Source organism: Rhinolophus sinicus, linkage group LG04, assembly GCF_036562045.2.
Source record: "Rhinolophus sinicus isolate RSC01 linkage group LG04, ASM3656204v1, whole genome shotgun sequence".
Lineage (NCBI taxonomy): Eukaryota > Metazoa > Chordata > Mammalia > Chiroptera > Rhinolophidae > Rhinolophus > Rhinolophus sinicus.
In genome coordinates this window covers 4602519-4617361 of record NC_133754.1, presented here as the reverse complement: position 1 = coordinate 4617361, position 14843 = coordinate 4602519, and the positions used below count along the sequence as shown (strand labels likewise).

Genomic DNA, 14843 nt, shown 5'->3' with positions numbered 1-14843 from the left:
ATTTAAAAATTTTATTTTAACATAATCTTTTTTTCCCAATCTTAAAATTTCTTAATCTGGAATCTCCAGAATGAACGCCTGGCCCTCCCCTCGCCCGTGCCCTTGCTCACCTGCAGAAGTCTGGGGCCACACCTGGCATCTCTTCGTCAATATCCATTTTCTAGGTAAGCATCATGGTCAGACACGCTTGTTGAGGGCTGGTTAAGTAAGGTGGGAGGCCACCTACAGGAACATTAAGCACTGTAATAAAGAATGAAGAAGCTCTCAATGCACCCACGTACTTAAAACATTTCCAGGATGTAGCAAATGAAAAAAGGGCAAGTCCAAAATAATGTATGTAGTCTGTTATTATTTATACAAAAAAGGGCTATAGATTCCTATATGCCTATGTATACGTGGAAACCCTCTGGAAGGATTGATAAGAAGCCAGTAACAACCATCACAAAGGCCTGGGGGACAGGGTGGGAAGGAGAGTTGATTTTCACTTCTTAGTAAGTGAATTTTAGGGGAAGTAAATCTAAGTGATGCTGGGACTAGAACCAAGCAGGGGCAAATGTGTAGCTGCATCACCTAGGCTTGCTAGCATCAGCCATGATGTAAACCTCCATGGAAAGCTGTCCTTCCAGTACCTGCTCTAACACCAGCCCGTTTGAAGACCAGCCTCTGCCCCCCTCTCAAGGGGTCTCCATCCCACACCCCAGTGCCCTGCAGTGTTCTCTGCAGCTCAGGCCAACACAGCCCCCGGGTTGGGGCATCCTGTGTCTCCCACTGGAATGCCACCCCCTCAAGTCAAGAAAACTTTACCAAATGAGGACGACTCTACCCTCTTCCCCCATGGTAGACAACTTCCTGACTTTTACTATAGATTCGATTTGCCAAAATGTAAAAATAATACTATACGTTTTATCCAGCTGTTTTCCTCTTTTTCTTAAACTCCGAATGTTTATTAGGTAGAGCCATGCTGTGTGCATCTGTAGTTGTTGTTTTTTCTTTTTTTGTTGCTGGGTGGGAATACGTGGTCTGCTCCGTGCCTCTGTTGTGATACCATCTGTTCTTTTGATGACTGTCATGCACGACGCTCTGACGGACAGTCTCGTACACATCTCTTGGGGCACATGGGCCTCCGTCTACTGAATGTGCACCTGGCACTGTATCCATATGTTTAACTTTTTGAGGCAGGGGAGGCGTCTTTGCATGTTTCTGTCTCTGTCACCTAGCACAGCACCTGGCGCTAAGGAGTCACTCAGCTCTGTTGCTTCCTTTCCCACCTCAGTCCTGCTCCTCTGGACATTGTTTTTAGGTGGGAAGGGAGAGTATCCAATGTCTTCTGCCCACAACCTTCCTCAGTAGACCAGATAAATGTGCTCATTCCTGAGTAGTGTTCCCCAAAGCCTATAAATGTACCATTTGTGTGCCCTCTCCTGTCCACTCCACTGCACGCTGCATCAGATTTGCTTTTCTGCAGAGGATTCCTGGGCGAGCCAAGGGAACCCTATGAAGGTCCTCTTTCTCTTCACTGTCCTCTTCTGTGTGGTCCAGATGAACTCTGGTAAGCATCTTCCAGCCAACGTAGAAGCCACTGCCAGCCCAGACAGATGCACGGGGAGAGGCTGGGGGAGGGGTGCAGGCACTCCCTCCATGTGTGTCCTTGGGGGAGCTGGGTATCTGTGTGCTGTTAGTGGGTGCAGGCAGACCCCCTGGAGCTCAGCTCCAGATGGTTTTCATCTCCCCTGTGGAGAGTTTTGGAAAAGATAATGTGACTTATCAAGGTCATAACACAGGCAAAGGGGCATCTTTGCTCTGAAACAAATAGGAAGCATTCACTGCAGAGTGAGAAAAGTCTTCAGAAGGAAATGGCAGTCACACGGATGTCAGAGCTGGAAGGCACTAGGGACCCTCTGTGGCAGCCCCACACCCTCCAGGGACAGGAAACCATCTCCCGAGAAGGGAGAAGGCGCAACTGTGTACCTGATGGTCCCAGTCCTGGCAGTTCTTCGCACGGAGAGTAACATCCCTCCAGCTTTCACAGAGAGCCCGTTTGACAGATGAGTCACCTCAGGCATCGCCGGTTAACTGAGTTGTCTGAGGAGAAATAACTGGTTATTGTAAGAAGTAAGACTAGAATCCAGAGCTCCAGATGCCTAGGCTTGTGGTTCTACCTTTGGCAGCCGTGGAGCTATCCCTTCACGTCACTGACCTCCGGAAGCCACAACAGAGCTGAAATGGTGCAGGGTCGTACTGCTGGCCCCATTTATTGCTGATAATTGTGCAAGGTTTTTAAATCATGCAAGACCCACCCCTATGGGTGTTGGGTGGCTTTTAACTTTTTTTTTCAGTCATATTAGATGACATTTGCAGACCTGACAGAAGAGCTTTCTTGCAACCTTCTCATTCCCAAACGGGAAATGGGTTTTTGTTGTTGTTGTTACTGAGATACAATTCACATATATCATTATATTAGTTCAGGTGAACAACATAACGATGTGATGTTTGTATATATTGCACAACAATCACCACAGCCAGTCTGGTGGGCATCCATCACCACACGCAGCTACAATTTTCTTTTCTTGTGACAAATAGAAAATACTTTCCTCACGAGGTGTTTGTGCTTGACCTACATGTCTACAAATCATGGTGAGGAGAGAGGTTTTATTTTATGTTTTTCGCTACAGGATATAAGACTAAAAATTGGGCCACAAGCTGAGAATCAGAACTATTTCCACTTTCTGTAGAGACCAAGACCCACCCCTCCACTATTCCTCTGTTCTCCAAAATGCCCTTTGCTTTCCCCTAGTGCATGAACTCATCCATCATCAGGATGCCAGAGAACCCTGTTATAATAATGTAATAATGGCGGATGAAATATACTATCTCCCGGCAACATTGTGAGTTGTAGATTCTTGGTCCTCTTTTAAAGCTAAGAAACCGAAGCCCAGTTAAACCGAAACTAGTTCTAAGACACAAAACCTTGTAAGAATATAGTGAACATGTGAAACTGGGCTGTGGGCTGGGGTCGTCAGCCTTTATTCTCTGTACCATCTGAATTAAAATCTATTCTATTGTGCCAATAGGGGATATGCTACCTGGAATTAGGAATATTATCTGCCTTATGCAACATGGAACCTGCAGACTTTTTTTCTGCAATTCTGGTGAGAAAAAAGGCTGAAATCTGCTCCAATCTCTGGAATAGATGTTGCATATCCAATGCAGAGGAAGGAAATATAAACCAGCGAGGGGTGGCAGAGCTGAGACCTGACATGTGAGCTTCTGGAAGGCAGCGGGGATCATCAGGTACCCCAAGAGCACAGAAGACTGTGTGCCTTATAGTAGCTGCTCAATAAACCTTTGTTGAATGACACCAGCACTCAGGTGACGTTCTGATGAAAGAATTTTCCTAAGAGCTTGCTTTTTTGCCTTTTTCTGTTTTTTTGTTTGTTTGTTTGTTTTTTGTCTGTTTTTGTTTTGTTTTGTAAAGAGTCTCAGAATTCTGTAGTGCTCTACCTCCTTTCCCTGTTCCAGGAGGTAGCTCTCAGCTCCCCACAGGTGGGTGGACTTGAAACCAAGGTCCAAACGGTCTCGTCTTCAGAGGAATGCAAATGCAGCCAATCTACTGGCCTCTTTTCTGCTGAATAACATCTTCTTATCAAACCCAAAGCAGCCCCGTCCTACTTAGTCCTGGACCATAGTGAGCCCTACCCCTCCCCACCCAGGCCTCTCCAGTAATAATCACAGTAGGGCACATGTAAATGGGGTTTCATTGCTTTCAAACATGTAGTCTCAGGTTATCTCCCCTGATTAACACAACAGTCCATTTTAGGGATGGGGGAAAACGGGTCAGAAGGTTAGCAATTCCTAAGTGGGATTCTCGACGTGCCCCCTCAGTTAAGCACTCATTGTTCTCTGTTTCCTCTAAAGAACATATTTGGGGACAATTAAAGCAAGGTAGGGCTCTTGTTCACAAAGATGCGGTTCATACCACTATAGTCTCGCTGGTGGCTGGGTTGGAGATACAGGAAGCAGGAGCCACATGACGCGCAATCCACCATTTGCTTCACTGCCAACCAACCAACCAACCAACCAACCAACCAACCCACTTGCTAACTGCAATCCGCGCTTGCCAGCTCAGCCATGGCAGTTATATCAGTGGCCAATGGCTCACTGGTTACAGCTGACGGCCAACTAGCCACAGCTGACGGCCAACTAGTCACAGCTGATGGCCATCTACTACCCGAGCCAGCACCTTTCCACGTGAGGCCGAGAGACTGGAAACTGCTCTCTGGGGCTCTGTCCCCACAGATGCCCTGAGCTTTCATGCTGTTGCCCTTTGCTTTTCTCTGGCTCCTGCTCAGATGTATTGTCCATGCCGTGTCTTTGAACCAGTCCTCCCAAGAATTGTGAATGTTCAGTACAGGCAAGAAATGTAAAAAAATAATAACGTGATGCATGAGACCACTGCCCAGGTTTTTCCAGATAAATAGCTCGATAAGATACCTTCTTTCAATATTTCTGTTCACTGCCTGAATCCAGTTGCTCACGCATCAGCTGAGTCGCCTAGAAAACAGGCTTCTGGGTTCCTGTCTCGAGTCCTAGCTCAAGTTTCAGTGGCCATCAGGTGTAATGCTCAGAGCCTCTCCCCAGACTCTTCTAAACCCACTCCTGCATTTTATTTTCTAAATATGAGATCCCAAGGAGTGGAGTCTCTGTTAACCGCAGGCATCTCTGTGGACTCCTCTCTCACTGCCTGACGGGCAGGGCTGAGAACCGGCTCCAGACCCGGTGCAACGCCTGCCTGGGAGGGGTGTTAGACTCTGCTCCCCAACGAGACACAGATCTGCACGCTTCAGGACAGGCAGGGAGGGTTACATACTCTGCAGAGGGCACGTACTTCCACTGAGCTTGTGCCACTGGCCAGCCGGTCCCTTCTCTCGGCCTGATTTTCCTCAAAAATGAAATGAGGGAGCTGGTCTAGACCTCTGACACGCCTGCTGGGAACCCATGGCAGAGCCCAGGACCCGCCAGCAGGGGGCGATTTGCACCGGGTTCTAAACCGCAGTTATTAGTAACATGTTTCTAGTGGAGACGTTTTCTAGTGGAAACGGGGCCTGGTCGGGACCGTCATCTTGCTGAGTGGGCGACATCTCTGAAAGCAGTATTTGCATGCCCCAGTCAGCTACGGCAGAAGGAGGTGCCCGCAGCAGAACAGTGTTCGCTGAGGCTTAAGGGGGCAGATACGAAGGGAAGGGAAGGACGACCGGAAGGGTGGAGTGGGTGTCCAGGTGTCTTCAGCGGCCGCGTTGGAGATGATTTATTTCATCCTGTGAAAATCGTTTCTGTGAGGCTGGGGGGGAAGGCAGACGGGCCCCACAGAGACCTGAATATGCCCCAAAGACCTGGATTCAGGGTCTTGCTCCACCTCTCTGAAATATTGAACAAGTTACTTCATCTCCATAGCATCCACTTCCCCATTTTTTAAAGTATTGGATTGAACATGATTCTAAAAAGCCCTGTTAGGGTTCTAACACAAGGTGAAGCCCCAAATGTTGACCGTTTTTCAAAGCGGGAAACTACCTCGTCTACAGGCAGCCTGTCGATACCAATACTAACCAGCAGAGGGCGAGCTGCCACCTTCGATGCCTGCAAACAGCTTCCACAAAGGCTTGTGAAGTGGGTCGTACCAGTTGGTTAAAGAAAGCAGCAGCTGGGAATGGAAGCCTAATTGAGACTAAAGGAAACCTGAATTGCCAGCACTCCCAGCCTGCATGTCTTGGCATTAATTAGATGATAGTGTCTCATTCATCGCTGCCCTGCACAGAGTTCCACTATAGATCTGTGGAAATGAACTGAATTCAACCCAGACTGCATGGGTCAGGCTATTTATTAAAGCAGCACTGTGCATCTCGTTATTTGGGAGAGGGGCCAGGCCAGCAGCAGAGCGGTGGGTAATGAAAGCCGAGCCTGCCTGCTTCCGGCTCCTGCAAGTCTTCTGGAGTTTGACGCCCCAGGGAACAAATGCCCAGCATCCTCAACCATGGGGAGACGGCGCCAGGCAACAGAAACTCAGTGGGTTCAGAGGAGGACCCATGGCTGCCACCCCAGGCCTGCCAGTGCTGTGCCCCAGAAACCTCTTCAGGGATTTTTACCACAGAGTTGGACTGGATGACAACCAGGCACACCAGTGGGAGCACTGGCTGCGGCCCCTGCATCCGTCCTGCCCTTGGATCCCAGGTCTGCTTCCACGTGGGGACTCACTGGCCTGTCCTTGCTCTGCGATACTGCAGCTCACAGTCTGGAGGAGGTGCAGGCAGACCCAGGACTTGGCCTCTTCTCCTGGTAGGACTCGCGCTGGGAGCATGGACCCTCCACCCACCGCGGAGGGTCTGGGCTGTTCCTGGCGGTGGTCTGGGGCCTGGACAGTCAGCGGGAGGCAGGGACCAGGCTGCATCCAATGGTTCCAGGGGCTTGGCTAATGTTATACTCCCTTGTAGAGACTTTTTCTGACCCAGGTATAGTTCTGACCCCACTGTCCCTCTCGGAACCTCCTCTTCTGAGATGACTCAGTGAGTAACGAGGAATGACAGGCATTCCTTCCTCCTCTCAAAGGGGCTCAACTGCCCCCTCCACATGTATCCTGCCCCAGCTCCCTCCCCTGCTCCCTGCACACAGACGCCATTGCTGTAGGTGGGCCTTTTGTCCCTCCTGTGCATCCCTCTTACAGGCTCTGTCCCCATGCTGCCTATTCACTTATTGGGCTGTTTCTCCTGCTAGACTTTGAAATCCTCAACATAGAAGGTCTGGCTCTCACTCATATTTATACCTTTAGTGACCAGCCAAGCACGATCAATGTGAAACAGGTGAAGGATTTCTTCAATCCACGGCTGCCACCCTTTCTGATCCAAGGGCAGAACGTGGGGCCACCAGGGAACCCCGGACACTGCCCTGTGACTGAAACCTTCATACCCGTCTTTTCTCTCACAAGCAGCCCTTATTAGCTCTTCCCTGTTACACCGCCTCACAGTTGAGCCTGTAACCTGCTCCTTTTCAGGGTTATCAGCTCCCCCTCCCCCGCTGTGGGCAGCAGAACCAAAGGAGCAGAAGCTGGAGACCCAGATTCCCCTGTATCCTGAGTGTCCACAACAAGCATTTGCCTCTGAGAGCATCACAAATAGCTGTCCCCTGTCAGTGAAGGAATTTGAGACCACCCCCCCCAAAAAAAAGGACCAAGGATGTTATTAACAAATCCATCCCTTTGATAGGCAACACGTTGTCATGAAAAGAGTCTGGAGAGAATCAAAATACCTGGCTCCAGACCTCAGTCTGCAATCCTGGCCGGCCTCACTGAGCCCCAGGCTCCTTGTTTGTACGTTGGACATAAATTTTGTATTCACTGATTTCAATGACAAAGCATACATGGAATTCCTTATGAATCATAGAGTATTGGGACTATACGGGTGAGTTAGTTATCTGATGTTTGAACACATAAGACACAATAAGTGATTTGAGATTGTTTTTTCAATGTGGAATCAGCATATATCTCAATGAATACCTATGATAGGGGACATAACTCAGGGATCAAAATACACACATGTACACATTTACACAAAGTCGCTCCCTACCTGGTTACAGCAGGATGGATTTTTATATGACCCATGGTCCCTCACATAAGTTCGATGTCTATAAGCTCTGGGTTTTCATCCGGATGAAGGGACCTGCCCCCAACCCCACGTCTTGAGATCTCTAAATGCAGATAAGCTGAGGAGAAAGGTGGGAAGCTGGTCCCATCACCTGCCTCTGAAGGTAATGATGGCTACCTGATCCCACCTGGCCACAGCTCTGTACTGGGGAGATGTGTGCTGATGACATTAAAAAATCTCTCACGCCAATCAATTTAAACAAACAAGCAAATAAATAAATAGAAATGAAAACCAGGCGGTCTCAGGTAAAATAAAATCTCTCAGGCCAAACCCACCCTGCTCTCACCACCGGGAACAGCCAGAACTCTGGCAGAGTTCTCCCAGAGCAGTTACCAGCCATCTAGACAGGTGCGTCCTTGGAGGCACTGCAACAAGAAAGGGCTGAGCCGAGTTTTTAACAAAACAAACAAGAAAATCCTTCAAAGTCATCCTTTAGGGAGGCCATAGGTCACACACTGTCACAGTTGTGTTGCAATAGCTCAACACAGTAACACTCCTCTTGTGGAGCTGCCCTCAGAGACTTCCTCCAGGAAACGAGTAATGCCGCCTCCCAGAGAGAACCTCCGTAGCAGCATCGGGTGTTAGGCATGGAAACTGAGGCCCCTGGAAGTTCAGAGACCACCCATGGCCCCGGGCTACGTCCCTCACGTGAGGACCAGTGAGCAGCCACTGGACTCAGCAGATGGAGGACAGTGTGTCCACCGTCCTGGACTGTGCAGCATGGGCCAGGTCAGCCTGTTGTTTCCAGGTTTCCTCCCGGTGGGATGCCAAGTGGGTAGCACCTCACCTGCAGGTTATTCCCCAGGGACAGTCACGTGTCTCACCTGCAGGGACATATATGCCTGTCCTGGCACAGTCTGAGAATTCATGTGGGGGAGTAGCCTGCCCCACAGACAGGCCACTGAGGGCTTGGTGGTCACCGTGGATGTCCAGATTAGAAAAATTCTGGTGCCAGACGCCAAGTGACCCAATTACGTTCTCAAGGTATGCCTGGCAGTACCACCTCTACCCACTACATGGTGCTCACTGAGGCTTCCTCTGCCCCGGCTTCTGTGCTAAGCACTTCACATGCATTCATCTCAGTTAATCTCTGGAACAGGCACAAGTGTGCCCATCACACAGATGTGAAGCTACTGACCCACAGCCACACAGCTCCAAGGGAGGACGCTCTGTGCAAATCTGCCAGAAGCCAGCAGAGATTTGAGATTACATTATAAGTTGTGCCTAAATAGGTTTCCAACGCTTGCCTGAGCTTATGTAGCAAGTCCGGGGTGGACTCAGAGAGGCCCTAGTGTGGCCCCTGTTCCCTCACACCACTTTCCACACCCTACAAAATAAAGAGGAACAATGTGCATGCACAATGTCATTTCTAGTGCTCCTCACTTCATAAATAGCGGTGTGAGGGTTAGCGTGGTCGCAGCAATGCTACTGCAAGAGCACGAGTTATAAGTTGCTTTGCACAGTATACACATGACCTGCAATGAGGTGTGTGCCATTGTCTGGAATTTAGAGACGAGGAAACTGAAATTTACCCAAGCAAAGACCAAGACCACACACAGCTAATGAAGGGGCAGGAAGGGACTGCAATGGCGGGTTCTTCTCTGCTCTTTGGTGGGAATGTGTGGACGGGGCTGGGCTTCCTGTCAAGGCTCCTGTATTCCTCGATTTGGGCAAAAAAGGAAATGAATTATGGGCTTTAAGCGGGGACAGCACCCATGAGAGGAATCACCTCCAGGTACTGAAGACTCAGCCGCTGTCTTACCTTGAAGGAAGGAGGCAGAAGGACCGGACTAGATGTCCTGAGAACATGGGGAGATGCTTCTGCTGGAGCCTGGGGTTTTGGGAGCAGCTGCTGAGCAGAGGTTACATCTAAAACTCCGCAGCCCTCTGTCCACATCAACATGAGCAGATTTCATCCTGTCCTTTTGAAAGTCCGGGGAGATGTTTGAATCGGTTGTTTGTATTTCTCTACCTGAAAACCTGAAAAGAACTGGAGGTGCAGAAACTCGCTTCCACCAGCTGCAGGGGCCTAGGTGTGAGGGCTCCTCTCTGCACCACAGGGGAGCGGGTGGGGGAACCGTCAGGCTCAAGCACCAGAACCATCCGACCACCTCAGAGATGCCTCCCACCAAGGCCCTGGCAAACGTATGCCTGCAGCCGGCTCCTCCTGAAGCTCCAAGCAGCCCTGCTGTCTTACACTCCTGAACTCACTTTGTTCTTTTATTTCCCGAATTTTGCACCTTCTGTTTCCTGGGCCCAGAACACCACTCACTCTTTCACCCCATTCTCCTCGCAGGTCTCAGCTACCCTTTCTCAGGAGGCTGGAATCCCCGTGTGTGGTCTGGGCAACTCTCCTGTGCTCCCTTAGCCACCTGTAAATGCTGCAGCCAGTGACTGTCACCTGCCCTGCTCCTGCTGTCCCCTCACCTGTCACCCTCACCTGGCTCCTTGACAGCCCAGAGCCTGGTCGAGTGCAACACTTTTTCTGGAATGCTTAGGGGCTTGTCTGTGGAAAGGAAAGAGGGGAACAGGGAGATGGGGAGGAAGGAAGGAAGTTAAGAGCAAGCCCAGTGGGTGGCACCTGGGAGGGTGACTTGGACCAGCCCTACCAGAATGTGGAGGGTCAGAGACTGTCCGCCCTCCCACATCCGGCTGGTACAGCTGTGGAGCAAGGGTGGGACCTACAGAAGGAAGCACCAGCCAGGTAGGGGCAGCAAAGGGAAAGGAGGACCGACTACCAGTGAGAGCCTCAGAGGTTCCAGGTGTGTGTGGTGCAGGTGGGTGTTAGCACCTGGAGGCAGGAAAATTGCCAGAGCTGAAGAAATTTTGGAAGGAAGCCTTTCTGCCAACACTGTGCTTCTTCATCCTTCTTCCCGTAATGATGAGCTGTCTGTCCAATTCCTTTCACAAGACTCAAGGTGTCATCCCTCCATGTGAACAAAGCACCACAGACACCAGGATGCCTGGGAGAACGGGGGGCAGGGCCGGCACCAGGGAAGCAGGTTCCCGTAGTGACTGAGAACAGGTGGGTCTTCCTGGCGAGGCCTGAGAAGGGACGCCCAGGGCTTCCTGGCTTCCGTCTGCCTGAGCAGCTGACAGCAAAGTCATGGTGACTCACGGAACTAAATGTTCAGGTGTGGTGCTTGACGCTAGGTGTGGTGCACGTCACAGGTGAGCACAAAGAACTGGAAGAGCTGCACATTTCACTTTACTATTGTCACCGTGTTGCCACAGGGAGGAAGCTGGAGGAACACAGCTAGTGACCAGCCACCAGGCAAGGTCTATGTCTCAAAGCCAGGTGAGTGTCCGCACTCGTAAGAAATCATCTTCCTCTAGTCCTGTCCTGTGGTGCTCAGTGCCATTATGGCCGCTTTCAACAATTGCATATTATGCCCAAGGCTCCCCCGTCCCGGTCTGACAGACTTGTCTGGGATGCATCGTTGGCTGTGTTTGTTATGGGACCCGAGTGAAGCTATGCCAGTCTAGAGAAGTTAGAAATTTGTGTGCAAAGTTATAAAGAAAGGAAGAATTTTGGCACCAAAAAACCCATGAAGATGTGAGGTGATGGATGTATTAATTCATTAAACAGAAATCTTTTCACCATGTACAGATACATTGAATCATCACGATATACAATTTTAATATCTTACAATTTTGTCGATTATACCTCAATCAAGCTGAAAAAAATAAAATGAAAACATAAAGGGAACGCAGTCTAATTAATAGAAGAAAAAAAAGAAGGAATGAAAGGTAGAAGGAAGGGAGGTGTTTTGAGAACCAGGAATCAAGAGAGGAACAGTGAGAAGATTTAGAAAAGCGAATTTTGGCTCAATATGGAGAAAAGTAAAATAATTGCTGCAGCTGAAAATGGAATGGGGTCCCTTTGGAAATAGTGAGTCCCCCAACACTAGAGTTGAAGGAGAGGCAGGACTCAGCCATCACATAGGCGTTATATGACATGGCCTTGAGGATTCCTCGAAATCTTGAGATTCTGTTGCTACAAATAATAGAGCCAAAAATGGTCATTTTAAAGCACGAATCAGCTCCCAGAAAACATGGCTTTCACCATTTCAGTTTTTGGTCATATTTCCCCGTAGAGAGAGGATGCACACGCCTCCCCCACGCCTGCCTCACTGGGTTTTGAGAACGGTTTGTCCCACATGTGAACTCTTCCTTGAACTCTACTTTCTGTGGGAAATGAGGATTGACTCATATCTCCCTTACCTTGTTCCCCATGAACCTTCAGCGGCTCTGTCACGACAGAGCTTGTGGCACGGTTTATTGACAGAAGGAGGGCTGTGCGTTCTTGTCATGCTCTCCCTGAATAACCTGGAGGCGCCTGCATGGCCAGAAGAGGAAAGGTGCCCAGCCAGGGAGTTCCCCTCGCTGGCTGGAGAGGGTGGTCCTAAGCCGGAAACACGGCAGCCTGTCAGGAAGAGACTTCTGATGTGGAGACCCCAAGACCGCAGCATCCTCCTCAAGAGAAAGAGTAGAGGGACCGCCAGACAGAACACACACACACAGGGAGAGGGAGAGGGAGAGGGAGAGAGAAGGACAGAGACAGAGAGACAGAGACAGAGACAGAGGGAACACAGTAAGCGGCAGATAAGGACAGACAGAAGAACACAGAAACAGAGATAAATAGAGGCAGAGAGAAAGCGAGAGCCAGACAGAGAACAGGACTGAGCTCAACCCATAAACACAGGGCAAAGAGATTGGGAAAAGATACAGCTGTTAGATGTTAAGATGTGGTGATAGAAAAATACAGGCAAGTCAATAGGCTGAAAGGAAGAAAAGACATTAGGGTGTGTGTTAGGGTTTTCCTTTGATGAGCAGATGGGTGTGGTTTTGCAGTGAGTGGGTCTGCAGGCTGATATCTGGAGCTTTGATGTTTCCCCAGAGAAGAGGCAAATATCAAAAGAGGCAGTAAAGTGAGACGTTTAATAGAACTTCAGGGACTGAGCGAGGCAGCCTGTGACGGGGAGCACCTCATCTTTCAGAAAACCCAGTTCTCAAGGGGCTACAGGGACCAGCTAGATGGAAGCAAATCTCAGCCCTTGGACGGCCGTGCACCCCGTCCTCAGCATCCCAGGGTCTCTGTTCTGTGAGCCACGATGGCCGTAACCATACGAACATGAGCAGGAGGCCCAAAATATCAACCTCCAGGACAACTAAAGTCCAGGCTATTATGTTATTTTTCTAAAATAAATACTGTGTTTGAAAGCATCGAGATCTTTTGTTGACTTCTTCCCAGTTTTTATAGGTTGTAGTCAAGGAGACAACTTCTGAGGCTGCTGCGTGTGTCTGAGCAGGTGTTGAGAGCTACACACGTGTCCACAACCAGAGCAATAATGCTACAACTGGGCCCCAGGCCAGTGCTTCCTAAACGTACATCTTGTGAAATGCTCATGACAAAGCACAAATATACCCTCAGCCCCAAATAAATGTTAAGTCATGGGGGTTTCCATATGTATGTGCATATATGCATATATTATGCAGACCGCCTTTCTCATGAGCTGATAATGTATAGCACTCAAAAGAATGAGAATATAAATGCAAACAGAAAGGAGATAGGAAAAATGTGTACAGCATGATTGTAAAGGGGGTATGGGACGGTCAAAAAGGAAGGAAGTGGAAGGAGAAAGAACAGGAAAAAGAAAAGGGAAGAGAAATCAAGGATTCCTGGAGATTGTGTTCGAGGGTAAATTACATCAGGGATGAGGGGCAGTGAGGACTCGTGAGAGGTGGAAAGAAGGGATGTTTTTCTGGGGTCTTGTACATCAGGAACAGAGGGAATATAAGACATATGTAGGTTCTATCTGAGCTAGAGGAAATTCTGCAATTGTGTGTGTGTGTGTGTGTGTGTGTGTGTGTGCGCGCGCGCAGAAGTGAGTGTGTGGTTTCCTGTAAAGGTTGTGGGAGCCATGACCGGCCTCTTAGATGTGTGGCAGAGAGAAGGGAGAACAGACGCTGTGGCAAACAAGATGTACCTTGTGACCAGCCTCTGGGCTGGGGTTTCCCTGAGGTCCATGTGGCAGAACTTTTAGTTGCATATTTTATGACACAGCCAGCATTTCACAGAGGGCAGACTGAGCCAGCAAGGGCCCATGTCCTGGGCTCAAGATATAACCAGAAGGTAAGAGAATACCTTTGCTCTATTTTAGGGAAGATCTCAAGGCAAGGTCAAGTATAATTTAAGCAGCTCCCTGAAGTCCATCAGAGCCAGGCATTATAAAGAAGTGAGACAGGACAGTGAAAGATCATGAGTGGGGTACTACATGAGGGGGCTTGTATTCTGTGTAAAGACGTGAGAGCTCTTTGGTGTTCCCATGTAGGAATGGGGGCCTTAGTGGTTAATCATCACATTTTTCTGAAGAAGCCAGAAATATGGATTTCTATGCAGAATCCTTAAATGTTGGCAATTAATATCAAAATAAGTTGGGGGACTACATTTCACCCATGGGTTTCCAATTCATAACTGTGGTTTAGATGCAGGAATCAGTTTGACTTAATTTAATGAACTATGAAGAATCCGACCTGTAAAACCTCAGAAATTCATGGTTCCTGTCCCTCTGGCAGCCACCGAGGAAGTGGAGGGCCCACATGGGTCAACAGCTAACTTAAATCCACACAGTAAATTTGTCACACACTGGGACCAGAACACAGGTCTCAAAATCTCTCGTATTATTTGTACTATACCTCACTATAGCCATTACCCATTGCTGTATAATGAGCGACCCCAAAACTTAATAACTGAAAACAACAAATGTTGATTATCTCACAGTTTCTGTGGGTTGTGCAAACCATGCATGGCTTAGCTGGTGCTTCTGGATCAAGGCACACGTGAAGTGGCAGCTGTTACCCAGGGCTGAAGTTGCTCCTGAAAGCTTAACAGAGAAGGACGCACTTCTCTAAACTCACTCGTGGTTGTTGGCAGGAGTCGGTTTCTTGCAGGCCGTTAGACTAAGGGTCTCAGGTCCTCACTGGCTGTCAGTCGAAAGTCTCTCTCAGCCCCTTGCCACATGAGTCTCCCATAGGGCAACTCTACACATGGCTGCTGGTTTCCCTCAGAGTCAGCAAGTGAGAGAGCAGGAAGGCACCCAAAGCTGAACCCACGGTCTTTGTATAACTTTATCTCAGAAGTGGTATCCA

At 49.1% G+C, this 14843-nt stretch overlaps 1 protein-coding gene across 1 annotated transcript; it reads left to right on the top strand.

Annotated features, from left to right (window-relative positions):
- The first annotated feature begins 70 nt into the window (after positions 1-70).
- Positions 71-3398, top strand: LOC109461043 (sperm-associated antigen 11A). Its single transcript, XM_019756976.2, is given in 3 exon segments — positions 71-1549; positions 3072-3154; positions 3156-3398. Coding segments are annotated over 3 exon segments (342 nt in total). The 5' UTR covers positions 71-1398; the 3' UTR covers positions 3264-3398.
- Positions 3399-14843: the final 11445 nt, after the last annotated feature.